The sequence below is a fragment of the Lytechinus variegatus genome, chromosome 8, assembly GCF_018143015.1.
Source record: "Lytechinus variegatus isolate NC3 chromosome 8, Lvar_3.0, whole genome shotgun sequence".
NCBI lineage: Eukaryota > Metazoa > Echinodermata > Echinoidea > Temnopleuroida > Toxopneustidae > Lytechinus > Lytechinus variegatus.
The window spans coordinates 29,315,637-29,332,675 of record NC_054747.1 but is presented as its reverse complement, the minus strand read 5'-3'; the positions used below and the strand labels follow the sequence as shown (position 1 = coordinate 29,332,675).

The following is a 17,039-nucleotide window of genomic DNA, read 5'->3' as shown; positions in this document are numbered from 1 at the left end:
TTTTACCGTGTATATTAAAATAAATTGTCCAATGCTGATGCGCGCTTTTGTCACAGTGCGTCAAATTGACGCCTGTTGCCGTGGTTATCCAGGCTATTTTATTCACGAGTCTACTCTTCTAACAGTGGACTCATGAATGAAATAGCCTTATCTAACCAAGGTAACAGGTATCCCTTTGGCGCACTGTGACAAAAGCGTGCATCAGTATTGGAATATTTATACACATGCCCAATATGCACTAAATTAAGCATGATTTACACAGGAAATCTGAATAAATCATGGATTCAACCGTGGGTTTCCTAAACTGCCTTTGTGAAATGGGGCCATAGTGTTTCAACAAGTGTGTTCATATCAATTTCAGGAAAAATCCTATGAACTTGCATGTAATTCAGCCTATATCCTAGACACCTTAGAAGCCAAGTTTGAATAGTCTTTTTTTCAAACATACAAAAATAATGATGTAGTGACAAAGCAAGAAAGTGTAACTAGTAATCAAATGAAATCAAAGTTTGCATAAAAATAGCAATAACAGGATCACGTACACATGTAACAAGGATATTTTTGCAATAAAATTTACAAGAGCCATGATCTGACATCAGTGCAAAAAAAGCACCATTACTGTACAAATACATGTATATACCCTTCTGTTAAAAAAAAACTATTGGAGTGTAAGTGGTCACTGGACAGACGTACAAAAATAACATGCCACATTTATATAGTGCTTGATACAATATTTCTTTAATAGAGCTACAAATTATTACCTCAGCTTATTAAAAGTACAGGGGCGATTCCACGGTCAGTCGTATTACACTTTTACGTGTCTTTTTTCACTTGCTGCTGTTAGTTTTACAGTCCCGAGTCTTTCTGTCAAGTTTATACTGTCAATTCATCTTGACAAATGAGGCTTTAAAACAATACACAGTCTTGATCTACAGAAAGGATATGCCATATATTGTGGATGGCATGACATCTGAAAAATCGGTCAGTCGCATTACACAAAAAGGACATAGAAAAATGTGACTGATTACTTTTTAATAATTCTTTCACATCAAATCACTTTTACCAATTTCAATACCTGTAAAACTTTACTTACAAATAGAAGTGTCAAATAAAGGCATTTGAATTTGGGAAGCGGCTTCAATTTTCTTTTGTGGAAAGAAAAACTCTGGTCAGTCCCATTACGGTCAGTCGCATTAAACTTTCCCGCAACTTATATTTGAAGATTTTCTTATATGATGTAAAATGATGACCTTCAGATTATCCAACTGAGAATAATAAAAAAAACAAGTTTTCTGTAAAATAAAAAAAATAAGTAAAAAAAACAAAAAACAATATACATGTATTCCCATAAAGGGATGTGTAAGAAATTTTTGTTAAGCTCATTATGACCCCCTTTTGTATTTGTGAACTTCCATATGAGTTTTTATAGAAAATTTTGATCCAGAATCCAGATTTGAAATAGAGCCAATATGAATTCTTGGAAAATATCCGCTTTTTCTCAGTTAGCCTGATCTGGTGCCTGAGCACTCAAGGAATTCCTCCCTACCAATTCATTACACCTGGGTGGAGAGTGGCAAATGTAGATCCCCTTTCCAAATGACGCATTAGTTTCAAACCCTGGACATATGACATTACAGCTTGCAGACTAGCACACAGAAAATTTCAGAAATGAAGAAATAATATCAATGGCAATTGTTTAAAAAAATGGATGTCACTCTCTTCAGCCTCAAAAACAGTTTAAAGAGTCAACCAATTGGTTTTCACATAAAGCTGCATGTAAATGAACTTGTACAGTACATATGTGAATATAAAGAAATGCCTGTACATGTAGCGTGGCATACTGGCCCGAATTCACAAGGTGGTCTTGAAAACCCACGGTTGAATCCATGGTTTTTGCAGATTTTGTGCATAAATTACGCATGATTTTGCGCATATTTTTTTTCCACTGCTCATGCGCGCTTTTGTTACAGTGCGCCAAATTGATGCTTGTTACCATGGTTAAATATGCTATTTTATTCACGAGTCCACTGTTTGAAGAGTGGACTCATGAATAAAAAAATCACGCACTTAACCACAGCAACAGGAGTCAATTTGGCGCACTGTGACAAAAGCGTGCATCAGCATCGGACACTTTTCAGTACCGGTATATGCAGTAAATCAAGCGTTATTCACACAGGAAATCTGTACAGGAAATTCACCTTTGTGAATTCGGGCCATAAACCATGGACTCAACCATGGGTTTTCAAACCCACCTTTGTGAATTCGGGCCATTATGTCCAAATACAATGACATAAGTCTGCTGCATACCCTTTCAAAGGGAGTTTTCACTCCACGACGCACGACGGATTCAAGAACATAGAAAATGTATTGTCAAGTATCCTTCATGACAAAGATTGACCCTGAAGTCTTTGTCGAAAGTTGGTGAATCCAACAGCAGTTTCGTCCTGAACTCTGGACAAACGACGTGATTGCAATTTTTCGTCAGCTTCCGAAACTTTGGACGAAACTGCCGTAAAGTTCACAAGTCTTTGACAAAGACCTCCCAGCTTGTCTTTGTCATTTGACTGATGTGTTCAATACATTTACGGTACTGTGTTCTTATCCCTCCTGTGTCATATTGCAAAAAAACCTCACGAATATTGCAAGATTGTGTTATTTTCATGACTTCCACAAAACCCCCGTAATTACACTGCAAAAATAAACCCATCAATATCTCTAAGAAAATATGTGAACTATCACATGCAAAATATATGGCATATGTTCCTTGATGTGTATGAAATTTAAAGACTACTTTCAAGCATGCATAGATTTATATTTGCATACATTTTATACAATATTGTTGCAAATCTAATGGATAGAAAAAAATATAGATGTTTTATTTCAAGGCAAAAAAGAGGCATAAAAAAATGACCAGTGATCTGTGGTATTTCTATCACATTTATACTGACTGGCCTCACAGATGTGTACACTGTACAATATGCAAGATGGGTGTATCTTGTGAAATTATCTCTCTCTCTACCAGTTTCTTAATGCTGACGTTCCTTTATTCTTACAGATCATGAAGAATAGCATTGAGATCGTTACCATGGCCGGAGTTTAGTAGAGGAGGCTCTTCTGTCTTTCTACCAGTTTCTTGGTGGTGACTCAACGCCCCTTTTCCTTGATCCTTTACATATCTTGATAGAGAACATCAAGATCGTTACCTGGACGGAGTCTAGTGATGGTGGAGGCTCTTTAATCTATAGATCTACCATTTCTAACGGTGACGAAATGTTGATCCTTACAAACCTTCATAAGTAAACCTTGAATTGTCCAGTGGTGGAGGGTCCGCTGACTAATGTCACTTTACCAGTTTCTTCATTGTGATGAAACGTCCCCACTTCCTTGATCTCAGTCACAAACCCAGAAAGTACTGTGAAGGTAGATCGCTACTGGCAAGAATCTAGTGGTGGAGACTCTTTTGTCTCTCTACCAGTTTCTTGATGGTAACGTGACGCGATGCAACCTCACTGCTCAGAACATCTTTCTCCTGGAGATGCTGGACTAGCTGAGAGCAAGCATCTGAAAGAATAATAGAGCAGTTGATGAAATCAAGTATGTGATTTTTAAAGACTATTGTTATAAGCAGCTCCTGAAATCCTTGCATGTGATTGGCTCAGACCAAACTTGTATTAACTGGAAATTTGTGAATATGTGTTTCATGAAAAAGTCCCCATGTCTTTCTTATGTCTTCACTTAAACCATAGGGACTGATAAAAAAGAGCAAATTTAACACTTAAAGCTGCCATAGCTCTGATCAGATCTCTATAGGTAGCACGTTGCACCCTTGCAACAAACACAACACGGGGGAATAATAATACTGGCAGAAGGGTAAATGTCAACCATTTCCAGACCAGGGATGGTGGAAATTGGCATACGCGTTACCCATGGCATTATCTACAAAACTATAACATCAAATTCTGCAAAAAATCTCATGTTTCATTAATTATGCTAATTTATGCATAAAATCATAAGTTTGCTGTAATTAATAAAATAATGCCCCTGAAATGCTAATTTTTGTTTGACATACTCTAGATAGGCATGTGATCAAATTTATTTTAAAAAAATGTCAACATCACATTTATTTTCTTATGTATTCTATTGTTTTCTATATTTCTTATGTATTTCTTTGTTTTTGGGTGGGGGGGGGGCTGAATCAGCCCCCCCCCAGTCTTTTTATGGTTTAAATATGGATAGCCAATTGTTACATAAATCACTAATGGTAGAGATATCATATTTCATCTCATTGGCTCTCAAATCATTCATAAATGTCTAGGAAGTATAAATAGATTCTCTTCGCCATCAATGAATCAGGAAAGAGCACAGTAAACATAAGAAACGTTCAACTTAATAATACAAATTTTGATACTTTTGGCTTCCCATACTTAAACCACAACTTTAAACCTGAGTTTAAGTTAAACCTGACTTCAGAATACAGGCCATAATGTTTATTGTGATGGCAGCAAAACTTGACTCAATTCTATTTGATTGCATTTATAGAATACCTATTAAATAAGATCTCAGCTCTCCAGACATTCACTTCAGTGCATTTTGGGCGTGATTCTTAGTAAAATATGTGACAGTTACACAAATCATCAGTTTGTGAACTTCAATAACTTTAAAGCAAATAAATCTTTGTTTATACTGATGATTATTAAACGAACCTTTCCCAATCACTTTAGGATACTTCTTAAGTCAGATTCATGACAATAATTGTTTTGTTAATGATTAATACCAGTCGAAAGATGTATTTTGTACATATGATATAGTAGGCAGGGATGGGTCAGGGATTTACCACGGGGGGGGGGGGGGATGGTTCTGACAAGCACAACTACAATAAATTATGGAGAGCACAAACAAAGTCCTCACAAGGGGAGGGGGGCCTTCATATCCATTTTGCCCATACCCCCCTTCCCAATCTGCCCATTATTGGAAGTTCTTCTTACCATTCACTGCATGCTGTAACATCTCAGTGTGGCTTCTCAGCTCAGCAATTTCCAATAGGGGTACTGATATAAAAATCAATATGAACAAATAATAAAAAGTAACTCTTCCTATTTCATAGTTTAATATATTCATGGCCAAATCTAGAAAGTTTTTTTTTGTTAGACTTTCATTCAAGAGTGGTGGAAAGCTGATGACAATGATGTGCTGCACACTCATAGATAGATCACTATATCATTTCCAGATGGTTTTTATTACAAGTACCTTGAAGAAATTGAAAAAAAATCAAATACTAACAAAGCAAAGATTACAGTGGTTTAACTTTGAAAATAAAATTATAAAACTATGAATTCAATGAAAGGTAATTTTCACTTTTTATAAAACCCTAAAAGATTTATTTATAAGAAAATGGGGACCTGGCAGGAATTTATTCCTAGAAAAACAGAATGTGTGACAGTTTCTCTGCTAAAACCAGAGAAATCATGCAGTATTTATTGGGAGACCTGAGAGCATTCAGGGGCCTGTTCATGGAGGACTTGCAACTGTTCCAACTTCGCCATTATGGCAAATACCATGACAACCTTGATTCTAATTGGCTACTGAGCCCTGTTACCATGGTAGTTGCCATTATGGTCAAGTTACAACAGTTGCAAGTCCTTTATGAAATGGGCCCACGGGGCACACGTTTAAGTGCTTTGTAAGCAAGTGTGTTTAAGTTAAGTGCTTTGTAAGCAAGAGTTAATATTATCTCAGGGAAATAACTTACAGGCTTCTTTGTCAATATGTCTGACATTTCTCCAGGTTTCTTTCTCGTCAGATGGAAGATAATTCTTATTCTCCTTTACAGAACGATGACTGTCATCTCCATCTGAATTACTATGCCTCATTTCTTCATGTCCAATTATAGTTCTGGAATGCCTGCAGGTTTCAGCCTCTCGGTTATCTACAAGTCTATGAGGTTTTTCATCATGGATGGACAGACATGACACTGTCTTCATCAAATACTGATCATGGTTGCTTTGGCAAGAGTTAGGACGGCTATTTTCCGGATGGCAAGAGGCTTGCTTGTTAGAAAGGTCTCTATCTTTTTGTTCATGGTTAACCGCTGCTCCAGGCACTTCATTGATAGGACCATGTGACCCATCCTGGACAAGTCCAGGGCTACCCTCAGGCACTTTAACACTTTGTCCATTGCCTCCTTCGCGTTTCCCGAACAAGTACTTGGTGTAGCCGCGACGCAACTCATGGGCGGACGATTCCAAGAAAGGCTCGCTCCTGCATCGCTCTGTGTCTTTTAGCTTCCCGATCTGTCTCACACCGGAGAATTGAGGACTGCCGCTTCGCGAGCCAGGATTGCTCTTGCTCACCCGGTTACGAATGTTCTCAAGGAGAAGCTCATTGCCGAGGTTGTTACAATTGAAGTTCAGCCACTGTGTGCTCCCATCAGTCTGCGTATTGGAATAAAAAAAATAGGAAAGAAGAAAGTAAATTTGACTAGAGTGCAGAAGTTGTATTTCTGCTTCCAATGGATCTCTTAAATGTATGTTTAAAGGGGAATGAAACCTTTGGAACAAGTAGGCTTCTGTCGAAAACAGAAAAATCAAAGAATAAGAACAAAGAAAATTTGAGAAAAATCAGACAAATAATAATAGATGGGATAAGAGGCAATTTAATTAAACATGTATCATCAAGATCTCCGCACTTTCTGTGCATCATTTTATAGAAACATATTTTGTACACACTGCAAAGTAAACTGTCTATATAAGAGGAATTTTCAATGCCTTCTTAATTGATAATCAATGTTCATTCTGAAATCATGAAAACTTCATGCAAGAATGGTATCTCCTTTTTGTGCCAAGTGATTTGACTTGGGACTTAATAACAGGTTCCAGTCCTGTGCAAAGTCAGTAACTTCAACTGTAGGCCTACAGTATGAAGCACCACTTAATGCAGGACAGACTATTTATCAGAGCCCTATGTAAATTTGAAAATTATACCATATGCATGTACACATATAAATGTAAGTTGTATGGTGCCTTGTGTGCCAAGTGCTCTTGGACGTAAAACATTTTTAAAAATAAATATAAAACAACAATAGTTTATATTTTATACATCATTTTTCTAAGCAGTGAAAATACTGATTATTACCCCATTCAAAGGATCCCTGCATGCCTGCACACAATGCGTGCACTTTCTCCACTCCCTGGGGAGCATTCCAACAAGAGTTCCAAGACTCAATTGCTAGGCATACTACCTAGCATTTCACATCATACCGAGTACCCATTTAACACCTGGGTTGAAAGTGGCAAAGTATGAATACATGCTATGCCAGAAGACGCAAGGCCACATCGATGGATTTGAAGACACGATTCTCTAACTACAAGGCAAGTCCAAACGAATTACGTACCACAACACTTCTACAAATAAATTGGTTAATTAAATGATTTACAAAAGGACTTACATGTATTCCATCCTTTCCCCTTACCGGTGAGTTATTTTGAAGTTTTACGGCTGAGCGGCTCAGTCGTCTGGCCAGCTTGTGGAATTTCCTGAAGCATGAAGGATGCCCTAGAGTGTCTGTGTGTATGACCTCAGGGAGCTCATTAAACCCTTCCTGAACTGGCCCAGTGGTAAGAAACCTGGCACAGACATCGCAGGTGGTGAGATCTTGACCCGTGTCTTGCAAGCAGATGTCACACTCCTTGCCATCCAGGCTAATGCTCACAAAGCTATCGTCATTACCGGGGGATTCCATCTTTTACATTGTCTTGCATGATTTGCTCGTTCACTGGGATGAGTTCCTAGAAATTTATACAAAGTAATTAAAAAACAGTCGAAACTTCACTGTCTTCAGGAAGTGGATGGTCTGAAGTGATAATTGTCCCTAGGTCAACTAGGATATCCTCATTAGAAGACATACAACCACTGATAAGTAGAGATTTTCCTTGTCTAAAGCATAAGTTACTGTTTTGTAGCTTGTCTATCAGAACATCGTACAAACTTGAAAACTTAAGTGGGAAAGTAAAATAAAATGTATGTTACCCTTAGAAGACAAAATTTCATCTTGACTTCATGAAGTAATCTTTGATGGGATAAGAAAGCCAAAATGTTGAATTTCAAAATTCAATTAAGAAAAATTGATGAACCGAATTTATGCTAATTTTTGGCACCCGATTTATATTACTCTCAGAATTATGGTACAATCATTAGGTCATTAAAAAAAACATGTGAGATTTATCTGTGTGGGATATGATCACACCGATCCCCCATTTGTTTTGTGAGTGGATGACAAACAAAAATCTTTTACTTGTGAAAACAAAAGAAGCAGGTGAATCTTTAAAGTAGGCAGTGATTAAAATAAAAAAAGACTTTTGCTGCTAAGGGATTCCTTTTGCAGTAAATGGAAAAAAGGAAATCGGTCTCCCAAGGCCAAACTTTAGACTGTCTCTGAAACTGGATGAGGGGTCGGGTGTCCAGACACTTACAAATTTTCAAGCCCTTATTTTGTCTTTGACTTTAGATCAGAGTTTTAACTTTTTTTTACACTAAAAATATGAATTGAATAGTCTAGATATAAATCTACATTAGAGCTAGTGGTACTGTTTCTATTTGATCTTCATTTTTAATTGCCAAAAGGTTTTGTTCCTAGAAACTGATGAAACTTTGCTTAATTTTTCCAAATGGCTGTTTGAAATTAATTGTCCAGACACACAGCCTGTCGGACAGGGGAGACATTTTCCCATCATGTCCGTGCTCCGTACACCTCCAACTTGGAGTTCAAGCTTCTGACTGTGGCATGATTGATAAACAAAAAAAAAGATAGATCCTAGGCCGATAGAGTCTAATGTTGCGCATTAATAAACACATATATGAAAATAACATCATCTCATAATTATTTTAACAGATCAATCTGATGAAAGTTAATCAAAAGTTGAATTGAAAATTGAGTGGACAATAAGTCAATAGTGGATCAAAGGAAAAATAAAACTACCAGACCTGAACCTGGGCAAAAAAACTAACACACCTGGATCTGGATGTATACGATGTCTCATAGTCATACATGTATTTATAACCTCGTTCGTAGGTACATGTAACCCAGGCCAGGGAGCTAGCCTGGAGGCGTCTGGGGAAAGTCTTATACTGTACGTATGGTTACTCCCCACTGACGCCTGGGATCCCTACCTATATTCCCCCACGTACGGGTACACAACCAGAAACTTTCGCCCCCGAGAATTCTACTTTCCCTCTAAAAGATCTAGCCCTTAAACATGTACATGGGGTCCAACTTCATTTCCAACATTACTGCGATATTGATTTCATTTTTAAAGAAGAATTCATAAAAAAACAAGAAAATTGTTTTGAAAAGATGGGAAGAGTTTACGGTTGTGTTTACGTCGCCATCTTGATTTCTTTGTCTTCCCCTTGGTGACAGCTGCTGTCGCCAAGCGGAAGACTAATGGACTCATGGACTACGGTAATGGGGCGTTGCAAGAAACTTGCAATAAATTGCATACAGGTCTATTTTCCTTCCCGAAATCAAGCATATGCCGTACAATTTATTGCAAATTTGGGATTGATTGCTAATCTGCTCCATGAAACAAGGAATCTAATCTGATTTGCTATAGTTAAAACTGATCAATCAATTGTAAAATTGCAGCAGAATATGTGCAATTGATTGCAAATATTTTCCTGCAACACCCCTTAGAGTAGTAGGTCCATGGTCAGATGTACATATTTTGGGGGTTTTACCTGGCCTTTTATCAATTCCAAGACAGGATAGATGAAAAATTTGGCCGTAAGGGCACTCCTTGAACATTCCACCCTGACTTTGTTGTGTGTCTCGCACAAATGCAAAAGGGGAAACTGCTGGTGCTTTTGCAGCTTTTGCTGCAATACCAGTCTCTTCTTTCCGGTGGTAATATATCCTAGCTCAATCCCACCTCGCTTAGATGGAAGAGACCACGGGTGCAGAATGTATTACTGCACATGATCATCTCTTCTCCCTTTTCTGTGGTAAAGAAGAATGAAAAAATATACAGCAGGCCTAGAGGCGCACGGCCAATATCAACCTCGTACAATGTGTGAGTGGGCCAATATGGGAGACTCTTTCCAGTACTACTACTAGGGGAGATAATCTCCCACATTGGAGACTTGCTTTGCAAAAGGACAAAAGAAACTATACCAATAAAAGCATGATTTTTTCCAACCAAAAGTTTGTCTCACTGAGGTCAGAAGCCCATTTGTTTTGTGTGTGATTGACAACAAAATCCTTATCAAAAACAAAAGTAGACGGTGAATTTTTTAAGTAGACGGTGAACAGGGGTAATTTTTCATGAGGAATCTGCTTATCACATTTTTATTTGCTGCCAAGGTAATCCTTTTGCAGCAAATGTAAACAAAGGAAATTGGACTTCAAAACTGGACTGTCTCTGAAATTGAAATTCTTTACAAAGTCTCTGATATTGGAGATAATCTCCCAGTCCCACATTGGAGACAGAATATTGGCCGTGCGCCTCTACTGTCACTGATATTATAACCAAGCGGAAGAGGGTAGTAAAACAGACTTGCCCAAGCTTATTAAATGTCAAGACGTCAATGATGCTTATAAAAAACATCATCATTGCGTCCTCAAGACTACCCTGGGCCATTATAACCTCGTTCGTAGGATAAGTGCCCTGGGCTGGGCCTGGGCACTCGTCCTAACTAAGAACGAGGTTTAATACTAGTTCGTGGGGGTGAGTGCTTCAAGTTCAAAAGTGCAGTTCGCTCACGTCACTCACTCACGATGGCGTCACTTGTCTTTTTGCATGCCAGGGCCCAGGCCAAGATAAAATCAGATAAACAATAAGTTATGGAATCAGAGGTTTTGAATCAATACTACCTTAGGTAATTAATTCGGCATTATCGTGATATTGGGATCCACCGTTCACTTCATACAGCAGCGCTTTATTCAGTCACACGCACGGTTCCCTATTTCCACCTCCTTTCACTTTGTACACAAGTGCGCGTACACAAATCTACGAGTGGCTCCCAAAACCACGATTTGGCCATTAATTCATAATTACTTTGAAACTTACAAATAACATCTTCTGGTAGCCATGATAATGAAGACAATATAGATTATTGAGATACGTTAAATATCTTCGGTCTTTGTTGGAGTTTGTTTTGTTTAGTTTGCAACGTAGAGGGCGTACAGTTTTTTTTTCTGGTATACACCGAGGACGAGGTTCTTCACAGTAAAAAATATTTTAAACAACTGCTTAAAAAAATTAAGCAACGCTTTTTAAGCCAGTAACTCTAACAATATTGTTTGAATTATTAAACAATTGATATTTTATAAACTTTAAACATTTTATTGTTTAATATCTTAAGCAATCTTTTAAGCGACATATTTTAAACAACTTGGTTAACAATTTTAAGCAGTCTTTTAAACAACAGCTTTTAAACATCAATGTTGTTCAAATAATGTTGTTTAAAAACAATATTGTTTGAATTATTTAACAATTCAAAATTGTTTAAACTTTAAACATTTTATTGTTTAATATCTTAAACAATCTTTTAAGCAACATATTTTAAACAACTAAGCTGCTTAACGATTTTAAGCAGTCTTTTAAATAAACAACAGCTTTTAAACATCAATGTTGTTCAAATAATGTTGTTTAAACACACGCAGTTGCTTAACACCTTTTAAAAACTATCAATATGTAAAACTACGCATTGTTGTTAAAAGCATGTGTTTAAAACATTAAATAAAAAGGGTTTAAAACAAAAATGGCTATGTTTAAAGCTGTTGTTAAAAAATTAGGGCCTACTCCGGGCTGAAAATATTTATATATAAATAGAGTAAAATTCCCAAAGCAAAGTGCTGAAAATTTAATCAAAATCTGCAAAATAACGAATTTATATGAATTTTAGAAATTAGCAATAATTTGCAAAATGCTCGCCATCATGAATCGTCATCAGAATAATATGGTTGGCTGATTTGGGGTCCGTATGATCGTAGAACATTTTTTCTACGCATTGATCTATATACAATGCACAATTAATCGTGAAAATCATGTATACGAACATTCGCTAACTTTGTGTAACGGGACGTCACAACATATTACACATTGTTTCATTTTTCATACATAGTGAATAATAAATATGCCTCCCTTGTAATATTGTAATAATATGAGTTGCAGAAATGAATATCTAATGCATTAATCAGTAGTTAATCCATATTTTCAGTTCTTGCATGGAGGGAAAAATGTGAACTAACCCAATTTCATATAATAAAATACGAAATTCAATTTGCTCACTCAGTGCATGGCGGAGCGTGACCCGGAGGAGACAAAGCATTGGAGGGGCAAAGCATATACAGTGCCCCTCCAATGCTTTGTCTCCTCAGGCATGTCCGGGTCGCGCGTTTCCGTTTTACACCCTGGCGAAGGCATTTTCCGGAAAAGTAGCCAAAAAGCGACTAGTGAAGAGTCTACACACGTCGCTGGTTGCATGCAGCGTGCGACACAGGCGAGTCCACCACCGCAGAGTTCCTCGGCACTTCATGTACAGAGAGAGCGGCACAGGAGTGAAATCCGAACATGCTTTTGCAGTCGCGTTGTTTATATTTTTTTTCCTAAAAATAAATTATTAACTAAATGAATAGAAAGACAGACAAAATCAAAATAAACAGATAATAATGGAAAGACAAATTGAAGTTTGATGGATTGATACACTCAGAAGCTGCCGAAAGATAGATATAGAAGACTGGTAAACAGATAGAGACAAAATAGACAGATAGATAGATAGATAGAAATAGAGAGAGAGAGAGGTGGATAGATAGATAGAAAGAGAGAGAAAGAGGGAGAGAAGGATGGATAGATAGATAAATAGAGAGAGGGGGAGAGACAGAGAGGTCGATATATAGATGGAGAGGGGGAGAGAAAGAGAAAGAGAGAGAGAGAAGGATAGATAGATAGATAGATAGAGAGAGATGTTGTAGATAGAAATATGGACGGACAAAGAGAAAGAGAGTAAAAAGACAGACAGATGCCTAGAGAAGGAGAGAGATAGAGAATTTGAGAGACAGATAGATAGAGGTTAGATAGATAAAGAATGAGAGAGACAGAGAAGATAGACAAATTAACAGATAGATAGATAGATATATAGATAGATAGAGAGAAATAGAGAAAGACAGACAGATGGACAGATAGAGATAGATAGATGAGAGATAGATAGATGTTAGATAAAGAGGGAGAGAGACAAAGAATATTAACAAATTAACTGATAGATAAGTTTAAAAAATAGATATATATATATATAGATAGAGAGAATAAGAGAAAGACAGACAGATGAATAGATAGATAGAGAGAGAGAGAGAGAGAGAGAGAGAGAGATATTAAATAGATAATTAAAGAATGAGAGAAACAGAGAAGATTATTAACAAATTAACAGATAGATAGATACTCTAGTTAAAAAATAGATAGAGAGAAATAGAGAAAGACAGACAGATGGATAAATAGGATAGATAGAAGGATACAGAGATAGAGAATTTGAGAGATAGATAGATGTCAGATAGATCAAGAATGAGAGAGAAGAGCGACAAATTAACAGATAGATACTGTAGTTACATAGGTAGGCAGAGAGAGAGAAATAGAGAAAGACAGACAGATGGATGGATAGATAGAGAGAGATAGAGAATTTGAGATAGATAGATGTTAGATAAAGAATGAGAGAGACAGAGAAGATTATTAGATAGATAGATAGATAGATAGATACTGCAGTTACATAGATAGATAGAGATAGAATTTGAGAGATAGATATATAGACAGATAGAGAGAAAGACAGACATCAGCAAATCGGCAAGGCAAATGATCAAGGCAAACATTCGTATTGAACCTGGAAAGTATAAGCTCTGCGGATAACTTCGGTGCGGACTTTGGATCGCGCGCCCAGCTGATAATGTAAACAAACGTAGACGTAGACTCTTCACTAGTCGCTTTTTGGCTACTTTTCCGGAAAATGCCTTCGCCAGGGTGTAAAACGGAAACGCGCGTCCGGCTCACGGTCCGCCACTAGCTGTGAATGCCTTCCTATATAGAACTGTGTCACCGGAATAGCGCAAAACTTAAAAATGTCATAACTTTGTTATTACTTGTCCGAATTAGATCAAATGTTCAACATTTTGTTTGGTTTTTCTTTATCTGTTCAAATCATATTACCTTCAGCCTTGAGCAATTAACCTCATACACCAGTCGAATACGGCCCATCCACTTCCCTTTTTCAACATGTTTCTTTTAAGGGTTTTAATTCAAATAGATTCAAGACAAATACAACAAAATTCACAAATCTTCATTTCACACAAGAAAATGAAAAGTATTGGTTGCAAAAGGGGTCAGATCCCCTTTGACCATTCTCGACAAAAATCACATAGGTGCACCACCCTTTCTTCTTCTAATGATTTCCTCCAGTCCTGGAGAACTGCGGGATCCAGCATGTCCAGTGGATGCGCAGAAAAAAGTGGTTTGATAAATATGTATAGAGACAAAAGAGCAACGCTCAGGAGGAGGGTTAAATAAAGTGTATGACAACTCTATAGTTGTCGTTCACCAACAAAAAACGTTTGACATGAAGCTCATGCACGAAATGAAGCCGAGAGAGTAGTAATGAAGTTTTGGAGCTGAAGAAACATGTATACTAGTTGCATTAATAGTGTCCAATCCAAGGAGTACAACGTTGTTTACAAACGTTGATAGAACGGTGTTTCAACTAGACATTTTACTTTAACACTATCGCACTTTTCATCCTTCTCCATTTCATTTCCCCTCTTTTACTTCTCTGTTGTCATTTCTTGAAAAGGGGAGGAGTTCCCATGTGAATCACCACCCCAGTGAATCATGCATGATATCTAATGATAATATCGTGTATTTCGATGTTCCAAAAGTATGATTATTATAAGGACAAGAGAACATGGGATTATTGGAATTGTTTGAATGTCACGGGCAGAATAAATTAAGAAACTGTGAGGTATACTCACAGCTTCTTAATTTATTCTGCCCGTGACATTCCAATTGCGGAGATAGAATGAAATCTTTTCCTTATTTATTTTTTTATGTCAGTCGAGAAATGTATAACTCCACTGTCTAGTGCCATGTGCCAACTAATAAAGGCCAAGCTGGCGCCATTTAGTTCGAGGAAAGTAACCGGGTAATAAAAAGAAAATATTTATGTTTAGAATTTAGCACTGATCTCGGTTTATATATGTGTTTATATATATGTATATAAATATATATAAACCGGTGGCCTGGCGATTGTCCATGCATCCCCTAGAACAGCCGAGAACATGAAGAAGGACCTCTGCAAGAAATTCAAAGAGTTCGGACTTCAGATCACAGCCAATACCAATGCAACCATTGTCGACTTTCTTGACGTGACATTCGACCTCTCCAATAAAGAGTTCAGACCTTATTCAAAACCAGGAGACTCCCACCTCTATGTACATGCCGAATCGAATCATCCGCCGGATGTCACCAAGAGAATACCGCAGTCCATCCAGACCCGCCTGTCCAACATTTCCAGTAGCGAAAACATATTCAACAGTGCCAAACCAGACTACGAGAAAGCACTTCAAGATGCTGGACACAAGCCCAAGCTGGTACATGTATACTCACCGAGACATTCAACAAGTCGCAGTAAAGAAATCCAACGTCAAAGAAAACGAAATATAACCTGGTTCAACCTATCATATAGCAAGCATGTTAGGACGAACATCGGCAGAAAGTTCTTAGCCCTTGTGGAACAGCACTTCCCAAAAGAACACCAGCTCCACAAGGTCTGCAACAGGAACACGCTGAAAGTCAGCTGTAGCTGCATGGACAATATGGCCACAGCAATAAAAACCCACAACAACAAGATTACAGACAATAGCAAAGACCAAGCCAAGGACTACTGCAACTGCAGAAAGAAAGAAGACTGCCCGATCCCTGGAAAGTGCATGGCCACCAATGTCATCTATGAAGCCGAGGTAGAGACATCTAGAGACAGGAAAGTGTACATCGGGCTCACATCAACTCCATTCAAGACAAGGTACGCAAACCACAAAGCAAGCATCACCAATCGGGGGAAACGGCACCAAACTGAGCTCAGCAAGTACGTATGGAGACTGAAGGATGAAGGAACGCCCTGTATACTCAGTCAAATGGGGAATCGTAAGACATGCACAGCCCTACTCACCAAATACAAAGAGGTGCAACCTGTGTCTGTGGGAGAAGTACCACATAATCACGGCCAAGAAAGCAGCAACGATAAACTCAAGAACCGAACTCATTTCAACTTGTAAACACAAGAAGAAATTTTTCCTTTCAGGTTATGGTTAACCATAGAACACCCCCCCCCCCTTATGTGTCAAACCCACTCCACCCCAACATGTGACCCCCAATCCTCCTTACTCAGTTTAAAGAATAGCTATTACCTGTTCACTGTAGTCATTTATCCCCTTACATTATGTCTTTTGTTTGTTTGCTTGACTGCACTGGAGTTATTGTTCTCTTTAGCTGTACTTTCGTTCAACATTAAATTTGGTTTAGTTCCTGATGGCCCCGGCGAATACCTCAGGGGGAAACAGTCTGTACAACTAAAATCTAAGCAACTCGCTCCACCCTATTACTATACTACGTGAAGCTCCTTTATGTACATGTAGTTGAGCACTTTTCAGTAACTGCAGTTTTATATAGTCAATATATATATATATATATATATATTTATATGTATATCCAGAAAATGATAAGAAATTGAATCGACATGCAATTTATGTAAAAACATCAGGTCGCCAGGGCATGTGTACATTATGTGTGCAATGTATCATACATGAACAATTGTTTATTATATTGCACTTGCACTTTAAACTCTTGTGAGTCCAGATTATCAGCATTTATTTGGCAATGATTAACTCAATAGTTCTTACCCAGTCGAGTTCAACCAAACCCGTTATAAAGACATTTGGGTCAGTTCTTCATTTTCTCTCAGTAACGTGCAAACACACCTAGACACGCCCGAGACAATAATTCTACATGCAT

General features: G+C 37.7%; 1 protein-coding gene across 4 annotated transcripts; it reads right to left on the bottom strand.

Annotated features, from left to right (window-relative positions):
* Nucleotides 1–973: 973 nt before the first annotated feature.
* On the bottom strand, nt 974–11,150 carry LOC121420303. 4 transcript variants are annotated; one of them, XM_041614878.1, is made up of 6 exons: nt 11,061–11,150; nt 9,733–9,991; nt 7,445–7,784; nt 5,750–6,431; nt 4,986–5,048; nt 974–3,561 (listed from the first exon to the last, which is right to left on the bottom strand). In XM_041614878.1, the coding sequence occupies exons 3-6, from the start codon at nt 7,736–7,738 to the stop codon at nt 3,443–3,445; spliced, it is 1,158 nt and encodes a 385-aa protein (XP_041470812.1). In that variant the 5' UTR covers nt 7,739–7,784; nt 9,733–9,991; nt 11,061–11,150; the 3' UTR covers nt 974–3,442. The 4 variants fall into 4 exon arrangements, with proteins under 4 accessions (XP_041470812.1, XP_041470811.1, XP_041470813.1 ...); XM_041614877.1 differs by lacking the exon at nt 9,733–9,991; XM_041614879.1 differs by lacking the exon at nt 9,733–9,991 and having other exon boundaries at nt 7,469–7,784.
* Between the last annotated feature and the right edge of the window lie 5,889 nt (nt 11,151–17,039).